The sequence below is a fragment of the Ovis canadensis genome, chromosome 2, assembly GCF_042477335.2.
Source record: "Ovis canadensis isolate MfBH-ARS-UI-01 breed Bighorn chromosome 2, ARS-UI_OviCan_v2, whole genome shotgun sequence".
Classification (NCBI taxonomy): domain Eukaryota; kingdom Metazoa; phylum Chordata; class Mammalia; order Artiodactyla; family Bovidae; genus Ovis; species Ovis canadensis.
Genome location: NC_091246.1, coordinates 217,697,970 through 217,715,706, shown reverse-complemented (window position 1 = coordinate 217,715,706; position 17,737 = coordinate 217,697,970). Strand labels below are relative to the sequence as shown.

Here is a 17,737-nt window from a genome sequence, read left to right as displayed (position 1 = left end):
ATAAGAAAAAATATTTCCTGTATCAGAGTCACTTTTGCCTTTCCTCCATAGTTCTCTTTTCCCCCTAGTTTTCTCTTGCAACCTGTTGTGAAAAATTAGAGGTAAGGTTTCTTCAATTAAATCCTTTACTCCTAGCAGCAGCTGCCTCAGGAGAGGGTGATGAAGAGAAAAGAAGGTCTTTTGAATGAGTTTATATGAATTCTTCTGGCTAAGTGAAATCATGTTAAGTAAGATGATTTTTTTAAGTACAGTGTATCCTGAAACATAGGTTCTAATTACTTTATTCACAGTTGCTATGAAGTTTAGGTTTATACCATTCTACTAAGAAGATGCCCAGTGAGTTAGCTATTAACTCTGATTAGCACCTTCTATCATATCGTTCAGTCAAATTTATGACTATACATTTGAAAAAAATCACTACAAATTAAAATCTTCCATACAGTAATGAAGATATTATACACTGACTATTGGTGATGGCAGCTTTTCTTTGCTTCCCATATAAAGTAGGTTAGAAAATGGTTCTTACCTATCTCTAGAGATTTAGAATCTTGATGATTAATTTTAACACAGCTGCAAGTATTTTGTTAAATGTCAGTTTATTAAATATTTCCTTGAATATACTTTTAAGCTCTGTAATTAAAATACATATACATTTAAATTCCTAATATTATGCATGCATGTACAGAAAGAAAGTTCTTTGCAAAAATATATGTAGCTTCTAGAACACTGATTTCTTTAAAGAAGAATAAACTGAAAGGTAGAACATTGCTTTTAGAAGTCTTCTTGTTTCCCTATGAACTTCCTTCTTTCCCTACAAAGCAAAAATTCTGTTCACTCTTGCCAAAATCATGCTAGTACTTCATAGGGATCAAATTCATTTCTGCTTTATATTTCCCTGCAGCACTGAAACCAAACAAGGCACAATTTTATACATCACTGCCTTCTTAAAGTGGTATTTTAAAATGTTAGCACTATTATGATTAGTTGTGAGGACAGGGACTAAGGGCATGGTCTCCTCTGAATGCCCCCAGGTCTCACATTAAACTTTAAGCCATAACTGGAAGCTGGACAAATACTCTCATACTTGTGACTTAATAATACTTAATACCCATTATAACGTGATGAGTCTCTCATATGGTGTGATGTGTCTCTAAACTGCCATTAAGCTTCACAATTGCAAGTCATCTTGTTAGCCTCTGTTCTAACTGTTCTCCATCGCCCTTCTGGCACCTTTATGAAGCAAAATCCCAAGTGACTCTTTGCAGAAACTTCTCCAAAGCCACCCATCCAGTCTCCAGAGTCTAATTTGCTGACACTAAGGCACCCTAATGCAACAGCATCTATAATAATAACCCACTACTTGAAAATACCTGGTATTTTTCTAATTACAATTTTATTGATGTGTACAGAACCGTGCAGGGTTTGAATTGATTGAAAGAATGGCAGGGGTGATAGATAAGACCATCTATTGTTTTTATAGGCCCAGGGATTGCTAACCTCCAATGAAAGTGAAAGATCAGTTGAGAAACATCTAGTATTTTTTAAAACTTTATAAACAAATAGTTTGTATATTCTTGCAATAATTATTCCAAAGAGTAAAAAGAGTTCCCTGGCTCCCATTTTGCCCTAAGATTTACATTTGACTCACAATAATAAACCAATGATGTCCTTTTCATCATATGAAGATATTCACTTACAATTACTACACCCTGCTTTGACTTAGAAGGTTTACTAAGTAATAATATTTCAAGAACTTCCACAGTACACTGTGGGATGGGCTGACTTTCTTAAGCCCATTAGGTGACTGTCCTTTAAGAACTTTCACTCAGTCATGGAGAACTTTTAACTACGTTAAGAAAATTTCTCAAATAATGCCCATGTCTTCTTCAACTCTGAATCTTTGATATTTGTAGAAATTGAAATGCGAATGAATTAATGAATATAATGAAGGAAAGAACAGAGGTTTGGAGCAGGTAATATTCATTTCAGTTTGGGATATACTGGTTTTGAGACATCCAGATGGAGATATCCAGCAAACTGCTGGAAACAGAGGATGGCTGAGGATTAAGATTTAAAGATGATAGTTTGAAATGGGAGAGTGGATAGACATGAATGAGCTGGCAAAGGGGAAAGTCAAAAGAAAATGCTAGACACAGTCACAGAAAAAAAGCCATGAGACCAACTTTATGGAAAGCTTCTATTCAGAGGCTAAGGAGATAGTACTAAGAGCAAGCCATGTAGAAAAGATGCAACCAAGGGAAAGAACAGAGTCCTTTTAAAGGTACCCTGAATCCCACTCAGAATAAACATCCTTCACTAGAGCTTTTTTCTTTCTTTCTTTCTTTCTTTTTTTTTTTGTTTGTTTATTCACTTATTTGTATTGGCTGCTACAGAAGAAAAAGGCAAAAATTCAAGGACTATACAGAGAAAAAAATGTCCATTATTTCTCAAATTTGCTGGCTTTTTAGTGGAATCTTAAAAATATTTCCTCTCTTCTCTAGCAACATTAAGGTCACTTCCCCTACCAGCTCCCAGCATGCACGCAACCACACACTACCTACCTGAATTCCAATCAGGATGCCTTTCTGGGGTATCTTAAATCCTGTCGAAAGCATTGCCTTTAGGAAAGCTGTATGAATACCTTCACCAAAGCAAGCCACCTGTTTAGAAGAAATGAAAAAAAATAAAGTAAAAGGAAGCAAATGACAGTCACCCAGCTCTACCAAAAAAGAAACACAAATGAAGTCATAGATTCCTATGCTAGATTTTATTGAGTCGCCCAAAGACCATGCAATCTGAATCTAGGGATTAAAAGTCTGGCCAGGGCAGATGTATCTTATGTTTTTAATTAAACATAATGAATGAATAAGCAATTCTTTCTCCATCCAACAACACTCCATGGAGCAACATAACTGGATTCTACTGTGAGATATTTGGATACAAATTACAGCTTCTGGCCCATAACATGGTGAGCTGCCAAATGTTAATACGACTTAATGTTTAAATAATAGTATAAGTATGTGTACTATGCAACAATGCATGAATTCATGGGTCAGTAGCACAAATACATAACTGCTAATCAATTGGTTAGGAGTTATTTCATACATATGGGAAAGCCTTCTGAGAAATTCAGTAAATCTGTGAAAATCTCAAAGGAACTTCTTCATTTTTATTACCTTCATAAAATGAGGCAATATACCTTGCTATCAGTTCTTAATACTACAGCCCAAAGTTAAAAAAAAAAAAGAGAGAAAAAGTCCAAATTAATATAGTGTTGGGATATACAGAGCCTTCCTGTAGGGTAATAGCACTACAATATAACTACAAGTTGATTAGCTACCCTAACGATGGAATAAGGGGTTAATCTGAGCATGATGGAAGTACGCCTTGACTTGTACATCATTATTTGACAAAGGTAGAGAATCACCATTAGAGTAAATAACACTGATGGCTAAATTTGTTCCTTAAGCAAATGACTCCTTTACTGTCAAAGGAAAGTTCTCATGACTATGATATTCTGTGGACCACTAGGACCTGCTGCTTTTTACACCACAGTGAACATTTTCTGTGTTCAAGTACTGGCTAACCAACTTAAGAAATGTCAACCTAAGTTAATGGGACCCAAACCCTACCGAAAGAACCTAGGCAATTTCATCATAAGTGCATATACAAACACAAGGTTTCAGCAGTCTTCTACAAAAAAAACAGAAAGTAGTTAAGGAGGTGCTAATGGTAAAGAACCTGCCTGCCAATTCAGGAGATGCAAGAAATGTGGATTCAGCCCCTGGGTTGGGAAGATCCCCTGGAGCATGGAATGGAAAGCCACTCCAGTATTCTTATCTATAAAAGCCCATGGACAGAAGAGCCTGGTGGGCTACAGTCCATGGGTCACAGAGAGTCAGACACAACTGAGCACAAAGATTAGGACTATCATCCCCACCTCATCATTAGGAAAGCTAAAGTTTTATTTAATCCCACAACAAGCCATTTTAACACTGAAAATGTCTCTGGAGCATAACTGAGATTTCACTGAGCTAGAATTATTATTCTGATTTCAGTAATAACAGAACTTGTAACATCACACTAAGTGACATTTGGAAATATGACTCTAATAATGGAAGAGGAATTATCTCTCTGTACTTCTAAAACAGATACGAGGAAGGGGAGGGCTGAATTTCTAATTCTCTCATATGTTCGTATTTCAACAATTCCAATAATGTATGTCTGAGGCAGAATGGACACAGGTGCTGAAAACAGGCTTGCCACACCAGAGAAAACAGCACGAAGGAAAGCAGATCTCACCCTGATCTGAATCCTAGGCTAGCTGAAAACAGCCCTGCTACTGAGTGACCCTGAGATCAAGATGAACATCAGAGGACCTCCTTAAACGGCAGGGAAATTCAGCATTATGTCCCTTGTCTTCAAGTTAGATTTTCTCGTCTATTAAATTAACGGAAGCAGCAAAGATACTAAGAGAAGGCAATCATCAGTCCAAATACAAACAAGATAGCCATTTATTCCTCACTGCCTCCCTTCCTGTCTCACTTGGCTTCTCATCACAGATTTTGCTTGTAACCAGGCAACCATATAAAACATCACATATTTGTTGCAATTAAGTCTTTTCCCCTCTCAGGTTTTCCTCAACACCAAGAGGAAACAATGATGCCTCCGAGTCTGATGTTGCCACTCTGGTGTGCACTGATGAGAATCTGAAGGTTGTGTACAGTAAGTCTGTCAAGGGCTAGGTGATTCATACAATGTCCTGACACTGACATGTAGGGAACTCTCTGGAATCTGACAGCTTTCTACAAGAAACACATTTCACATTCTTAAAGAAATCTCCAGCTGACAAAGGCTCCAACACAAGTGAAGAGGGACATCCAGTGGTCAGTCTCATTATAGTTTTTAGATAATCTCCAGGTGACTACAGTTGCTTTGGAAAACAGTGGTTCTGGGACTTTGCATATACCTACAGATCCCACAGTATTATGGCCCCATTAGCTTTCTACTGTTGTACCTTCATTCTACATGTTGCTATTAAAAGCTCAATGATCTAATTTCACAATAGCAAGGCAAATTAGAGGGGATGAGAGGTGCTTTACAGAGAGAACTGAGAACCTTTACAGAGAAACCTGAGACCTGAGAACCTTAAGTACCTAGGAAGGTATTTCCCTAGACATCTAAAGAAATCTTTGAAAGATGCTCTCAATTTGTAATGTGAAAATTAATGAAACACACAGACAATATAGCCAACTGTTGAAATATAAGTGAGAATTTAGACTCTGGGCTACAAAATTCAAGGATTTTTTTCTTAGCTCAAAATTCCCAGGCCATTTCAGACTTATTCTGATCACAAAAGAAGTGTCTCGCTTCCTACTTACTAAATTACTTTACTATATTCTGATCATAAAACCATAGACTTCGAAGTAGATTTAATGAAAGTGTTCATGGATCATTAACTAGTTACCTCTCCAGTGGAAGCCATCTCACATCGTAGAATGGGGTCAGCATCTCTCAACCGGGGCCAGGAAAACATTGGAGCCTATCAAAATAACGGGTAGGAAAAATATGTGAAAGAAGGCTATAACAAGACTAAAGGAGGATAAATACATTTAGTGAATCATCTCTCAAAGGATTCATTTAGGCTATGGTAGACACATAAAAAAACGTCTTTGGTCCAAGCATCTGACTTGAAAAATAGCTTTAAACCTGTGTTCCAAGAATTTCTTGAGCTTTTGGCCCAAATTGGGTTAAATAATCACAATTTATTTCTGTAAATAGGGCCCCAGTGACCAGTCTAAGCCAATGTTTCTGATCTAGCCTACACGTATTCTTACTGGAGTGATTTCAAACAAATTCTACTGGGCATTGGTCTCCCCAGACAGAGTTCAAACACACTTTTTCCTTGGTAGGCTTTTGAAACATTCTTCTTCTTGTTCTGATCATTTGGACTTACAACAAGCCACCTTGCCAGAAACGTCTGTCTGCAAGCTGACTTCTGAGACATTAAGCTGTTCTTGACACCTCTTAAAAACCTTTGAAAAGTATTCTGCTTGGAAATACTTTTGCCCAGAACTTTCATATGAACTAGAACATAGATAGGAGTGCTTTCTTTCCATTTATTTTATCAATGCAGTTCACTAAGAATCAAATTTTTGTTTTTTTCATATATCTATTTATCCAGCCTAGACTATTCCTTCTTTGATTCAGGCATGCCTCTAAGTCATTATGGGAATTCTAGCTTGGAGTTATTTCACTGGGTCATCTTAGTCATTATTACATTATATTCCTGCCTTCCAGCCTCTCTCTACCTCAACCATTGATATCTACCCACCTCACTAGGACAATATTAAGATTGACTATGAAAAAGTAATTTGACAAAAAAATCAAGATTCATGTACAAGGATAACTAGGAAAGACGTAATCTAGAAGACAGTGCATTTTGAAAAATTCACATCTATCCATCAGTATTGTTACCAGTTGGAAATTGTTTCATACACGTGTGTATATATATTTGTGTGTATACTCCTGTGTCCAAGAATAAAGAAACATGAGTTTGAAATTCATATACAGAATCTCCAGTGGAAAAATATTTGTGGGGGTCCTTCTACTTACTGGTCTCAAACAATAAAACCCTGTGTATATATAGTCCCATTGAAAATTTAACACTTTATGTTGTGTCGTAGCATCCAGGAATAAAATGCTACCCTAAAACATTCTACCTCAGTGTACTGTAAAATCCAGGGAATCCTAAATTATTAACTTAAATAAGATTAATAAATATTTTTAATTTATAGCTTCAACTTAAAACTTCCACTGTAAAAGTCAGAAGTCAGAGTCTCAGTTGTAACATGATTATGGTTGAGGTCACTAGTATATATAAGGACAGAAAGCTCTGAAGTCACCCAGAATATATAAATATCACATAGATATATTATACAATATAAATTAATCTCATTGTGTACTTTATTTTAAAAAATTCAGATATATTTACATAATATCTCAGTAATCCTCATACTGTCCAGTGAGGTAGTTAAAGGTCATAATTATAAATACTCTGTTCATGGCATGCTGAAGCAGCTAGAGGAGCACAATGGATTTATTATTAAGTTATTTGAAATATGCAAATATATACAGGCATTTCTTGTCTTATTATGCTTTGTTTTATTGTGCTTCATAGATACTGAATTTTTAAAATATTGAAGGTTTGTATATTATGGCAACCCTACATCAACCAAGTCTCTTGGCACCATTTTTTCCAATAGCACTTAATCACTGTGTCTCTTGGTCACATTTTGGTAGTTCTCACAGTATTTCAAACTTCTTCATTATTATTACTATCGGAAAAAAAGATTGTGACTCATTGAAGCCCCAGATGATAATTAGTATTTTTGAGCAATAAAGTAGTTTTTAATTAAGGTATGTGCATTGTTTCTTTAGATATAATGCTATTGTGCACTTAACAAACCACAATATAGTGTGAATATAGCTTTTATATGCACTGAGAGGCCAAAAAATTAGTGTAGAATTAATGCGGTGGGTCTGGAACCAAACCCACAATATCTCCAAGTCATGCCTGTATTTAGTGAACAAACCTTACATTTTCCTGGCCATTCTTCATAAAGGTACCATCAATTTCATTACCCTCACAGTACTGCTACAACAAAATTATACCACTAAAGAAATAGGAACTAAGCAAAGGTGGTCAAGGCAATACAAATTTAAGTAACTCCACAAGGTAACACTTTTACAAGACTCATGCATTCCTGAAAGCCTTGGCATAATTCAAGCCTTATCCTACAAGTTATATCAGAATTTCTATTTACCAACTAAACTGGCAGCATTAAGCATCAACTTCATAAATGTAGCTTATGTCACTCGGCTAGTTGGTTTTGAAGTTATGTAATTCTAAATTTTTTTTTTTTTAATTTTTGAAATGCACAAGAGTACACATAAAGTTGCCTATAGAGAAACTGCATTGCATTATTCAAAGCAAACATTATAAATCCCTAGTCTAGCACTTTAGTTAGAAGGTTCATAAAGTATCAAGATTATTTTTAAAAAATTATTTTTGACTAGGATGGGTCTTTTTTGCCCCGTGGCACGTGGGATCTTAGTTCTGGGACCAGGGATCGAACCCATATCCCCTGCATTGGAGGGCAGATTTGTAATCACTGGACCACCAGGGAAGTCCTAAGATCATTTTTTGATGAAAAATCATTCCTTTAATTCCTTTGGAACTTAAAAAATGACTAAGATTTTTTAAAATATACCTTAATTGCAACATAGTCGGCTGGAATTATGGGATGCTCCAGTGTTGGAAGGGGTTTCTCATCAATGTGCTCTCCAATCATCACCTTGGTGGCCACATCAATGAAGTCTATTCCAAGTGTCTTGGAAACGAAGGGGAAGGATCGAGAAGCTCTCAGGTTACACTCAATCACCTGGAGAGATAACAAATTCAAAAGAAGAGAAAGGATGGTGAGAGACAATGACCATATTAATGCTCCCTGCAACTTGGCCCAGCTCTTGCTTTGCCAGCCTCTTCCTTGTTTCCCCCTGATAGACTTTTTTTTAATTGATTTTTTAATTTAAGGATAATTGCTTCACAAAATTCTGTTGGTTTCTGCCAAACATCAACATGAATCAGCCATAGGTATACATGTTCCCTCCCTCTTGAACCTCCCTCTCACCTCCCTCCCTGTCCCAACCCCTCTAGGTTGTTACAGAGCCCCAGTTTGAGTTCCCTGTGTTATATAACAAATTCCCATTGGAGATCTATTTTGCATATAGTAAATAAGTTTCCATGTTACTCTCTGCAAACATCTCACCCTCTCCTTCCTCACCCCTGGTGCCATGTCCATAAATGTGTTCTCTATGTCTGTGTGCCACTTGTAGACTTTTGCTAACTGGTTTCCTTTTTGGTCCCATGGTGGCTCAGATGGTAAAGCATCTACCTGTAGTGCGGGAGACCCAGGTTCGATCCCTGGGTTAGGACGATCCCCTGGAGAAGGAAATGGCAACCCACTCCAGTACTCTTGCTTGAAAAATCCCATGGACAGAGGAGCCTGGTGGGCTACAGTCCATGGGGTTGCAAAGAGTCTGACATGACTGAACGACTTCACTTCCTTTCTTTCTTTTCAGTTAGTGTCTTTGAACTCTGACTTTTTCCCACCCCTTTCTGCTATTTCATCCCCGCACTCTTTTGACATGAGTGTTTGTGTACTCGGCAGTTCAATCGTGTCTGATTCTTTGCGACACCATGGACTGTATTCCACCAGACTTCTCTGTCTGTGGCATTATCCCAGCAAGAATAGTGTAGTGGGCTGCCATTTCCTCCTCCTAGGGATCTTCCCAATCCCGAGAATCAAACCCACATCTCCTTCAGCTCCTGCACTGACAGGTGAATTCTTTATCACTAGCGTGACCTGGGAAGCCCCACAAGCTCTTGACAGATTTGTTTTTATGCAGAGTTCAGATCATGCCACATCCATACTGGAAAGTCTTCAGTGGATTTCTACTAGCCCTGAGAGTGAAGTCCAGTCCTTGACAGCCTTCTATCCTCTTGCTTCAGTATAGCCTTCTATGTTATCTTGTACCACTTTCCTGGTCTCAGTCTTTCTTTCTTTTTTTGTTCATTTATTTTTTAATTTTTATTTTTACTTTATTTTAGTTTACAATACTGTATTGGTTTTGCCATACATTGACATGAATCTGCCACGGGTGTACATGAGTTCCCAAACATGAACCCCACTCCCACCTTCCACCCCATGTCATCTCTCTGGATCCTCCCCATGCACCAGCCCCAAGCATCCTATATCCTGCATCAAACATAGACTGGTGATTCATTTCTTACACAGTCTTTCTTTCCAAGTTTACCTTCTATGATTTCCCTGGAAAAATAATCTTGATAAACTGAACTGGTCACTATCTCCTAAAACGCACTGAACTTTCCCATAGATGTTGTATGTGTACTGCCCTCTCTATCTTCCTTTATTTGTTATTCATTCCTTAAGACCCAGCTCAAATTACAAAATCTTCCTTGAAATATTTTATTATCCACCCAAACCAGGCATATGACACTCAATTACATGCTCATACACACGTGCAGGCACAGACCCCCACCCTCACCACCCCCACACACACAGGCACTCCCTATTCTATGCCTCCAATATCACTTTATTTGTACATTCCTTCCAGCAGCTACTATATTCTAACTTATATTTATCTACAAATTCATATTCTTCCCAGTTCTCACTAAATTATGAATCTTTGAGAGCAAAAGCTGGGTTCTATACATCTTTGTTGCCGCTTTGGGACTTTGCGTAGTAGGTGAGGAGCAATATTGGTTACTGATTAGTTACATTAAGCAGATTAAATTAATTAAGACTAACCTAATCACCTTAACATTTTTTAAATTTCTTTCTTTCTTTTTTATTTTATTATATGTATTTATTGGTAAATGGTATCCAAAAGAGCTTTCTTTTCCAGGAAATGAATAAAGCAAAACTCCAGTGCATGTAATTATGACTATTCCACAGTAATCCGAACAGACTAGTTTGTGATGGTCACCGCATCTATCTACACTCTACTGTAGGTGGCAGACAGTGATCTTCTTTCCAGTGCATCAGGGTGTTTACAAAGCTGTCACTGACACATCAGTGCCTCCAAGACCAGTGTTTTCAAACAAGGCAGGTATTATATGCTGTGCCACAACCCACACTAAGACACTATCAGCTGCCAGGGTCTCAGCTGCTCTGTGGCTGTGTTCCCAAAGGGACATAAACTAATAGGACCTAACATAGCAGTGGTGTCCCCTCAAACCGTTTGGCATTTCTTACCAAGACATCATTTCCTTTGACAAGAAACTGGACGTTGAATGGGCCAGAGATGGCAAAAGCCTTTGCGATCTTTCTGGTAGCATCCTTCACCTAGATCAAAAGGACAATGATACTGTACTAAAGAGCATTTCTTAGTTTAAAAACAAACAAAAAAGGTACATCACCTTAAATTTAGATTTTTTTCATTTCTCTTACAGAGAACTACATCTCTACAAATAATGGAGTAATAATATGTAATAATAATAATGGAGTAATAATAATGAAGTAATAATGGATGGTTTCTATTAACAAAATAATAATTTTACTAAATGTTCTAAACATTCACACCAGGACAGCAGGGAAAAGAGCAAATAATGGTACAGGATTATCTTTTTGCCAAATGCCCCTATCTACCTACCGTCATATACTCTGGTTTCATTCTGAGGGCTAAATGGAATCCTTTCAGTCTGTTTGCTTCAGCACCAAAAGCTGCAGTCCAAACTGTATCAATCTAATGACCTACCTGCTGAAAAGTACAGGCCCTGAAATTACATGGTACTGCAAAGAGACCAGAGAGATTTCTTTTATGTGCTTTTCTTTTCTCCTGGACTCTGCAAGGATGGCTATTACGGTCAGAAGGAAACACATTCCCTTGCAGGGAGGTGTATGTCATCTACAGGAATTCCCATATCCAACCAGAGCCAGAAGGATCACATGCATAGAGAGGGCACTGGCTGCTAGAATCAACAGCTTCTCATTCACTGATCTTACATGCCTTTGCAGTTTAGCAACTCAATCAGTTACAAAAGGAAATGGGGTCCATGACACACTGAGCTTTGAGAGATTTCAAAATATATGAGTTTTGAGATCATTTATTCCAATATGAAAAATTAAAGCACATTTGAAATCCCAGGATACTGTTCCTTCATGCTGCTGCTATTGCAAAGCAACCTGCTATCTTCACACTCTAGAACAAGGCAAGACCTTTGGAAACCAGCCCAATGTACAACTAGCCAGACAGGCTGCTGAGATTCTGATGGCAGGGTTATTGGGAAGTCTCATTTTAAAAGCTAATCCTCACCTCACATACCTGAAGACTAAAGGAACATCCCCAGGTAGTCTTTAAGATGAAACTACTACAAAGCCACAGTCATCAAGACAGTATGGTACTGGCACAAAGACAGACATATAGATCAATGGAACAAAATAGAAAGCCCAGAGATAAATCCACACACATATGGACACCTTATCTTTGACAAAGGAGGCAAGAATATACAATGGAGTAAAGACAATCTAACAAGTGGTGCTGGGAAAACTGGTCAACCACTTGTAAAAGAATGAAACTAGATCACTTTCTAACACCGCACACAAAAATAAACTCAAAATGGATTAAAGATCTAAATGTAAGATCAGAAACTATAAAACTCCTAGAGGAGAACATAGGCAAAACACTCTCAGACATAAATCACAGCAGGATCCTCTATGATCCACCTCCCAGAATTCTGGAAATAAAAGCAAAAATAAACAAATGGGATCTAATTAAAATTAAAAGCTTCTGCACAACAAAGGAAACTATAAGCAAGGTGAAAAGACAGCCTTCTGAATGGGAGAAAATAATAGCAAATGAAGCAACTGACAAACAACTAATCTCAAAAATATACAAGCAACTTATGCAGCTCAATTCCAGAAAAACAAACGACCCAATCAAAAAATGGGCCAAAGAACTAAATAGACATTTCTCCAAAGAAGACATACGGATGGCTAACAAACACATGAAAAGATGCTCAACATCACTCATTATTAGAGAAATGCAAATCAAAACCACAATGAGGTACCACTTCACACCAGTCAGAATGGCTGCGATCCAAAAATCTGCAAGCAATAAATGCTGGAGAGGGTGTGGAGAAAAGGGAACCCTCCTACACTGTTGGTGGGAATGCAAACTAGTACAGCCACTATGGAGAACGGTGTGGAGATTCCTTAAAAAATTGCAAATAGAACTACCTTATGACCCAGCAATCCCACTTCTGGGCATACACACCGAGGAAACCAGAATTGAAAGAGACACATGTACCCCAATGTTCATCGCAGCACTGTTTATAATAGCCAGGACATGGAAACAACCTAGATGTCCATCAGCAGATGAATGGATAAGAAAGCTGTGGTACATATACACAATGGAGTATTACTCAGCCGTTAAAAAGAATTCATTTGAATCAGTTCTGATGAGATGGATGAAACTGGAGCCGATTATACAGAGAGAAGTAAGCCAGAAAGAAAAACACCAATACAGTATACTAACACATATATATGGAATTTAGGAAGATGGCAATGACGACCCTGTATGCAAGACAGGGAAAGAGACACAGATGTGTATAACGGACTTTTGGACTCAGAGGGAGAGGGAGAGGGTGGGATGATTTGGGAGAATGACATTCTAACATGTATACTATCATGTGAATTGAATCGCCAGTCTATGTCTGACGCAGGATGCAGCATGCTTGGGGCTGGTGCATGGGGATGACCCAGAAAGTTGTTATGGGGAGGGAGGTGGGAGGGGGGTTCATGTTTGGGAATGCATGTAAGAATTAAAGATTTTAAAATTTAAAAAATAAAAAACTAAAATTAAAAAAAAAAAAAAGATGAAACCTAGCAATGCATATTGAATACTGAGGCAGAATCATCATTCTTGGAAAGGTCATTAAAGTAGCAGTTTCAAAACCACTGGAAGAGACATATCTTAAAGTACTTTTTGAGTGAGGGTAAGAGTAGACAGTGAAAGCATTGGTTCCAGAAGGTTCTCATGTGACTACTGCATATCTGCTTCTAACTGAGAAATATTACTTTAGGTGCTGCTCACCTGTAAGTGGCTCAAATATTAGAATCATCTGCAGCAGCAGTTATACAAATGTAGTCCCCAGACCAGCAGGAATAGCATCACAAGGGAACTCAATAAAAATGCAAATTATGGGCCCCAGAACTACAGAATCAAAACGGGCAATGGAATCCCACAATCTTTTAACAAGTCCCCCAGGTGGTAACAGTGAGCACAATTAGAGGACTATTGTTCTAGAATACAATCAAGAGTTCTAAAGGGCAGAAAAAGAAGCTGTTATCTTTAAAATACACAGCAAACTCAGAGGAAGAAGTCCCCTTCATAATTAAATTTTACCTGGGTTATGTCCTATCCTACTACTTAGTTTTAAAAGCTTTTAATCATTTCCCCTCTTCCACCTTTATTTATAAATGATGACCTTTTCGATGGCTCCTTGGCTGATGGTTTGTGTCGGCAGCATCAGAGTAGCATCCCCCGAGTGGACGCCTGCATCCTCCACGTGTTCAGAAATGGCATGGGAGATGACCTGGCCAGAAGAAGATTTGAGAAAGAGTTGTCAGCTCTTCTTCAGTGAAGCTGCTGCCTGGCATACCCCTTAATTCTAACAGATACCTCCAGCTTTGAGCAGTTTATTTGCTAAGTCTCCAGTGAGGGGGCAGAAGGAACCACACATGCAGCCTCACCAAGCCTCCCTGTTCAGTGACAGACCACCTTTTGGGCAGCTGAGAATGTTTGGGAGCTTACCTCCCTATTCCATTGATTAGAATCACTATAAATGCTAGGAAAAGAAGGTAAATAAGCCAATTCATGGCACTACTGGTAAAGAATCCAACTGCTAATGTAGGAGACACAAGAGACATGGGTTCAGTCCCAGGATTGGGAAAATCCTCTGGAGAAGGATACAGTAATCCACTCCAGTATCTTGCCTGGAGAACCCCATGGACATAGGAGATGTGTTGGGCTAGTGTCCACAGGGTCTCAAAGAGTCAGACATGACTGAGTGACTAAAACTTTACACCAAACTTTCAAGCCAACTTGTAATGACTTTTAAGAATAGATAGGAAACTAATGCATTCTGGGGGCACTGGAGACATCTTTGTCCTTTCCTTCCAGGTTAAGTTTTAAACACTGGAAAAGAAAAGACAGAAGAGGTAAATTCAAGCTTAGGTAAATGTCATAACTTAGGTGGATCAGAAAGAAAATGTAAGATCTGAAGATCAAGGGATTCTTATCACCTCCACACCATAACCAAATGAGCTAATTCACCACCTACAAGAGATCTTTAAATGAAAATTTGAGACAGAAGGGAGTGCGTGTTTGATCACTCAGTCATATCTAATTCTTTGCAACCCCATGGACAGTAGCTTGCCAGGCTCCTCTGTCCATGGGATTTTTCAGGCAAGAATACTGGAGTGGGTTGCCATTTCCTCCTCCAGGGGATCTTCCTGAAGATAGAAGGAAAACAAGAGGGAAATATTCTTGTCCTCTTTTAAAGGTAAGAAAATCAAGGCAATATAAGAATAAATAATGCAAGTACAAGTGTCTATATGACCAAGACAGGATTTTGAACCCTTATCTGTCAGATTGCAAAGTTTATGGCCTCAGTCACTATAACCTAAATGTTAACAGTATGTGTGTCTTCAGAAAATGATAAAGCTGAGATTATGGGAGAATAATTGGGTAACTGTAAAAGACTTAAATAAGTTACAGTGAAAATTTGTTTGTCAGATTTACAGACGACTTAAAGCAAAGTGACATTTGAGTGCCAGCACTCCTGCTGTCACTTCCCTGAGAGCTCAGTTGGTAAAGAATCCACCTGCCATGCAGGAGACCCTGGTTCAATTCCTGGGTCAGGAAGATCCACTGAAGAAGGGATAGGCTACCCACTCCAGTATTCTTGCGCTTCTCTTGTGGCTCACCTGGGAAAGAATCCACCTGCAATGCAGGAGACCTGGGTTCGATCCTTGGATTGGGAAGATCCCCTGGAGAAGGGAAAGGCTACCCACTCCAGTACTCTGGCCTAGAGAATTCCACGGACTCTATAGTCCATGGGGTTGCAAAGCGTCAGACATGATGGAGTGACTTTCACTTTCACTTCCATTCCTGCTGTCACTTATGAGTTCTGGGACCTGGGCAAGGTACTTTAGATGTTTAGCCGTGGTTGCCAATAAGATAGGAATGAGAATGGTATTTGCCTCATAGAATGTTTGTAAGGATAAAAGAGAACACAAGTACAGTCTGGAATGATATTTAGTGTAGAGTAAGCTCTCAAATTTTTTATACTGTCTAGCAATGGGCAGGCAATGTCCCACTGATCAAACCAGTCAATCCTAAAGGAAATCAGTCCTGAATATTTATCGGAAGGACTGATGCTGAAACTGAAACTCCAATATTTTGGCCACCTGATGCGCAGACCTGACTCATTGAAAAAGACCCTGATGCCAGGAAAGACTGAGGGCAGGAGGAGAAGGGGGAAACAGAGGATGAGATGGTTGGATGGCATCACAGACTCAATGGACATAAGTTTGACCAAACTCCAGGACACAGTGAATAGGGATTCCTGGCATGCTGCAGTATAGGAGGTCACAGAGTCAGACACAAATGAGACACTGAACAGCAACGATGTCCTATTGAGCTCTGAAAACATTATAACATGTCTGAAGTACTATGTACTTCATGAGTACATCATAAGAAACGCTGGACTGGAAGAAACACAAGCTGGAATCAAGATTGCTGGAAGAAATATCAATAACCTCAGATATGCAGATGACACCACCCTTATGGCAGAAAGTGAAGAGGAACTAAAAAGCCTCTTGATGAAAGTAAAAGACGAGAGTGAAAAAGTTGGCTTAAAGTTCAACATTCAGAAAATGAAGATCATGGCATCCAGTCCCATCACTCCATGGGAAATAGATGGAGAAACAGTGTAAACAGTGTCAGACTTTATTTTTTGGGGCTCCAAAATCACTGCAGATGGTAATTGCAGCCATGAAATTAAAAGACGCTTACTCCTTGGGAGGAAAGTTATGACTAACCTAGATAGCATATTCAAAAGCAGAGACATTACTTTGCCGACTAAGGTCCGTCTAGTCAAGTCTATGGTTTTTCCAGTAGTCATGTATGGATGTAAGAGTTGGACTGTGAAGAAGGCTGAGCACCGAAGAATTGATGCTTTTGAACTGTGGTGTTGGAGAAGACTCGAGAGTCCCTTGGACTGCAAGGAGATCCAACCAGTCCATTCTGAAGGAGATCAGCCCTGGGATTTCTTTGGAAGGAATGATGCTAAAGCTGAAACTCCAGTACTTTGGCCACCTCATGCGAAGAGTTTACTCACTGGAAAAGACTCTGATGATGGGAGGGATTGGGGACAGGAGGAGAAGGGGACGACCAAGGATGAGATGGCTGTATGGCATCACTGACTCGATGGACGCCGAGTCTGAGTGAACTCCGGGAGTTGGTGATGGACAGGGAGGCCTGACGTGCTGCGATTCATGGGGTCGCAAAGAGTCAGGCACGACTGAGCAACTGAACTGAACTGAAGTATTATGTCCATTTCTGAGTGTGACTGTTTAAAAATTATGTGAACAACCTGAAATACTTCCAAAAGAAGGAATCCAGAATGATAAGCAACGCTGGGGTCTAAGAGAAGCTTAGGGAAAGAGCATATCCTAGCAAATTGGAACTAAATAAGGCCAACAGACCAGAATTACTTTACAGCACAATATTTGAGAAAGCACAAATGTATGTAGGTCAGTCTTATATTCTCCACCTCCACATTGGTATAGTCACATTACTCTTATTTTACACCTCAGCCTCAAAGAGGTAAAGTATTGAAAAGAGGAAAAGATTAAACAAATGCTCCATAACTCTAGAGATCAGGAGGTCAGGGATGAAAATTCTAGGGAGGCGTACATTAGAAAAGGAATATATTAGAAGTCCAAGAAATAAAAGCAAAAACTATACACATATAAATATATATCATGTTGCAACTTTTTATGCTTTGTATAACCAAGAGAGTTAAACAGAAAACAAATGACATCTTTCCAGGGATAGGAAGGAAAACTAAGACAAACTGAGAGAA

General features: G+C 38.7%; 1 protein-coding gene across 1 annotated transcript in view; it reads right to left on the bottom strand.

The window, feature by feature from the left end:
• CPS1 (carbamoyl-phosphate synthase 1) overlaps positions 1 to 17,737 on the bottom strand; it is a 142,238-nt gene that overhangs the window by 9,038 nt on the left and 115,463 nt on the right. The window contains exons 30-34 of the mRNA XM_069578246.1: positions 14,075 to 14,182; positions 10,842 to 10,931; positions 8,274 to 8,444; positions 5,468 to 5,542; positions 2,562 to 2,660 (exon numbers count right to left, since the gene is read on the bottom strand). Of these exons, the coding sequence (XP_069434347.1) occupies positions 2,562 to 2,660; positions 5,468 to 5,542; positions 8,274 to 8,444; positions 10,842 to 10,931; positions 14,075 to 14,182 (543 nt within the window). The remainder of the gene's footprint in view (positions 1 to 2,561; positions 2,661 to 5,467; positions 5,543 to 8,273; positions 8,445 to 10,841; positions 10,932 to 14,074; positions 14,183 to 17,737) is intronic.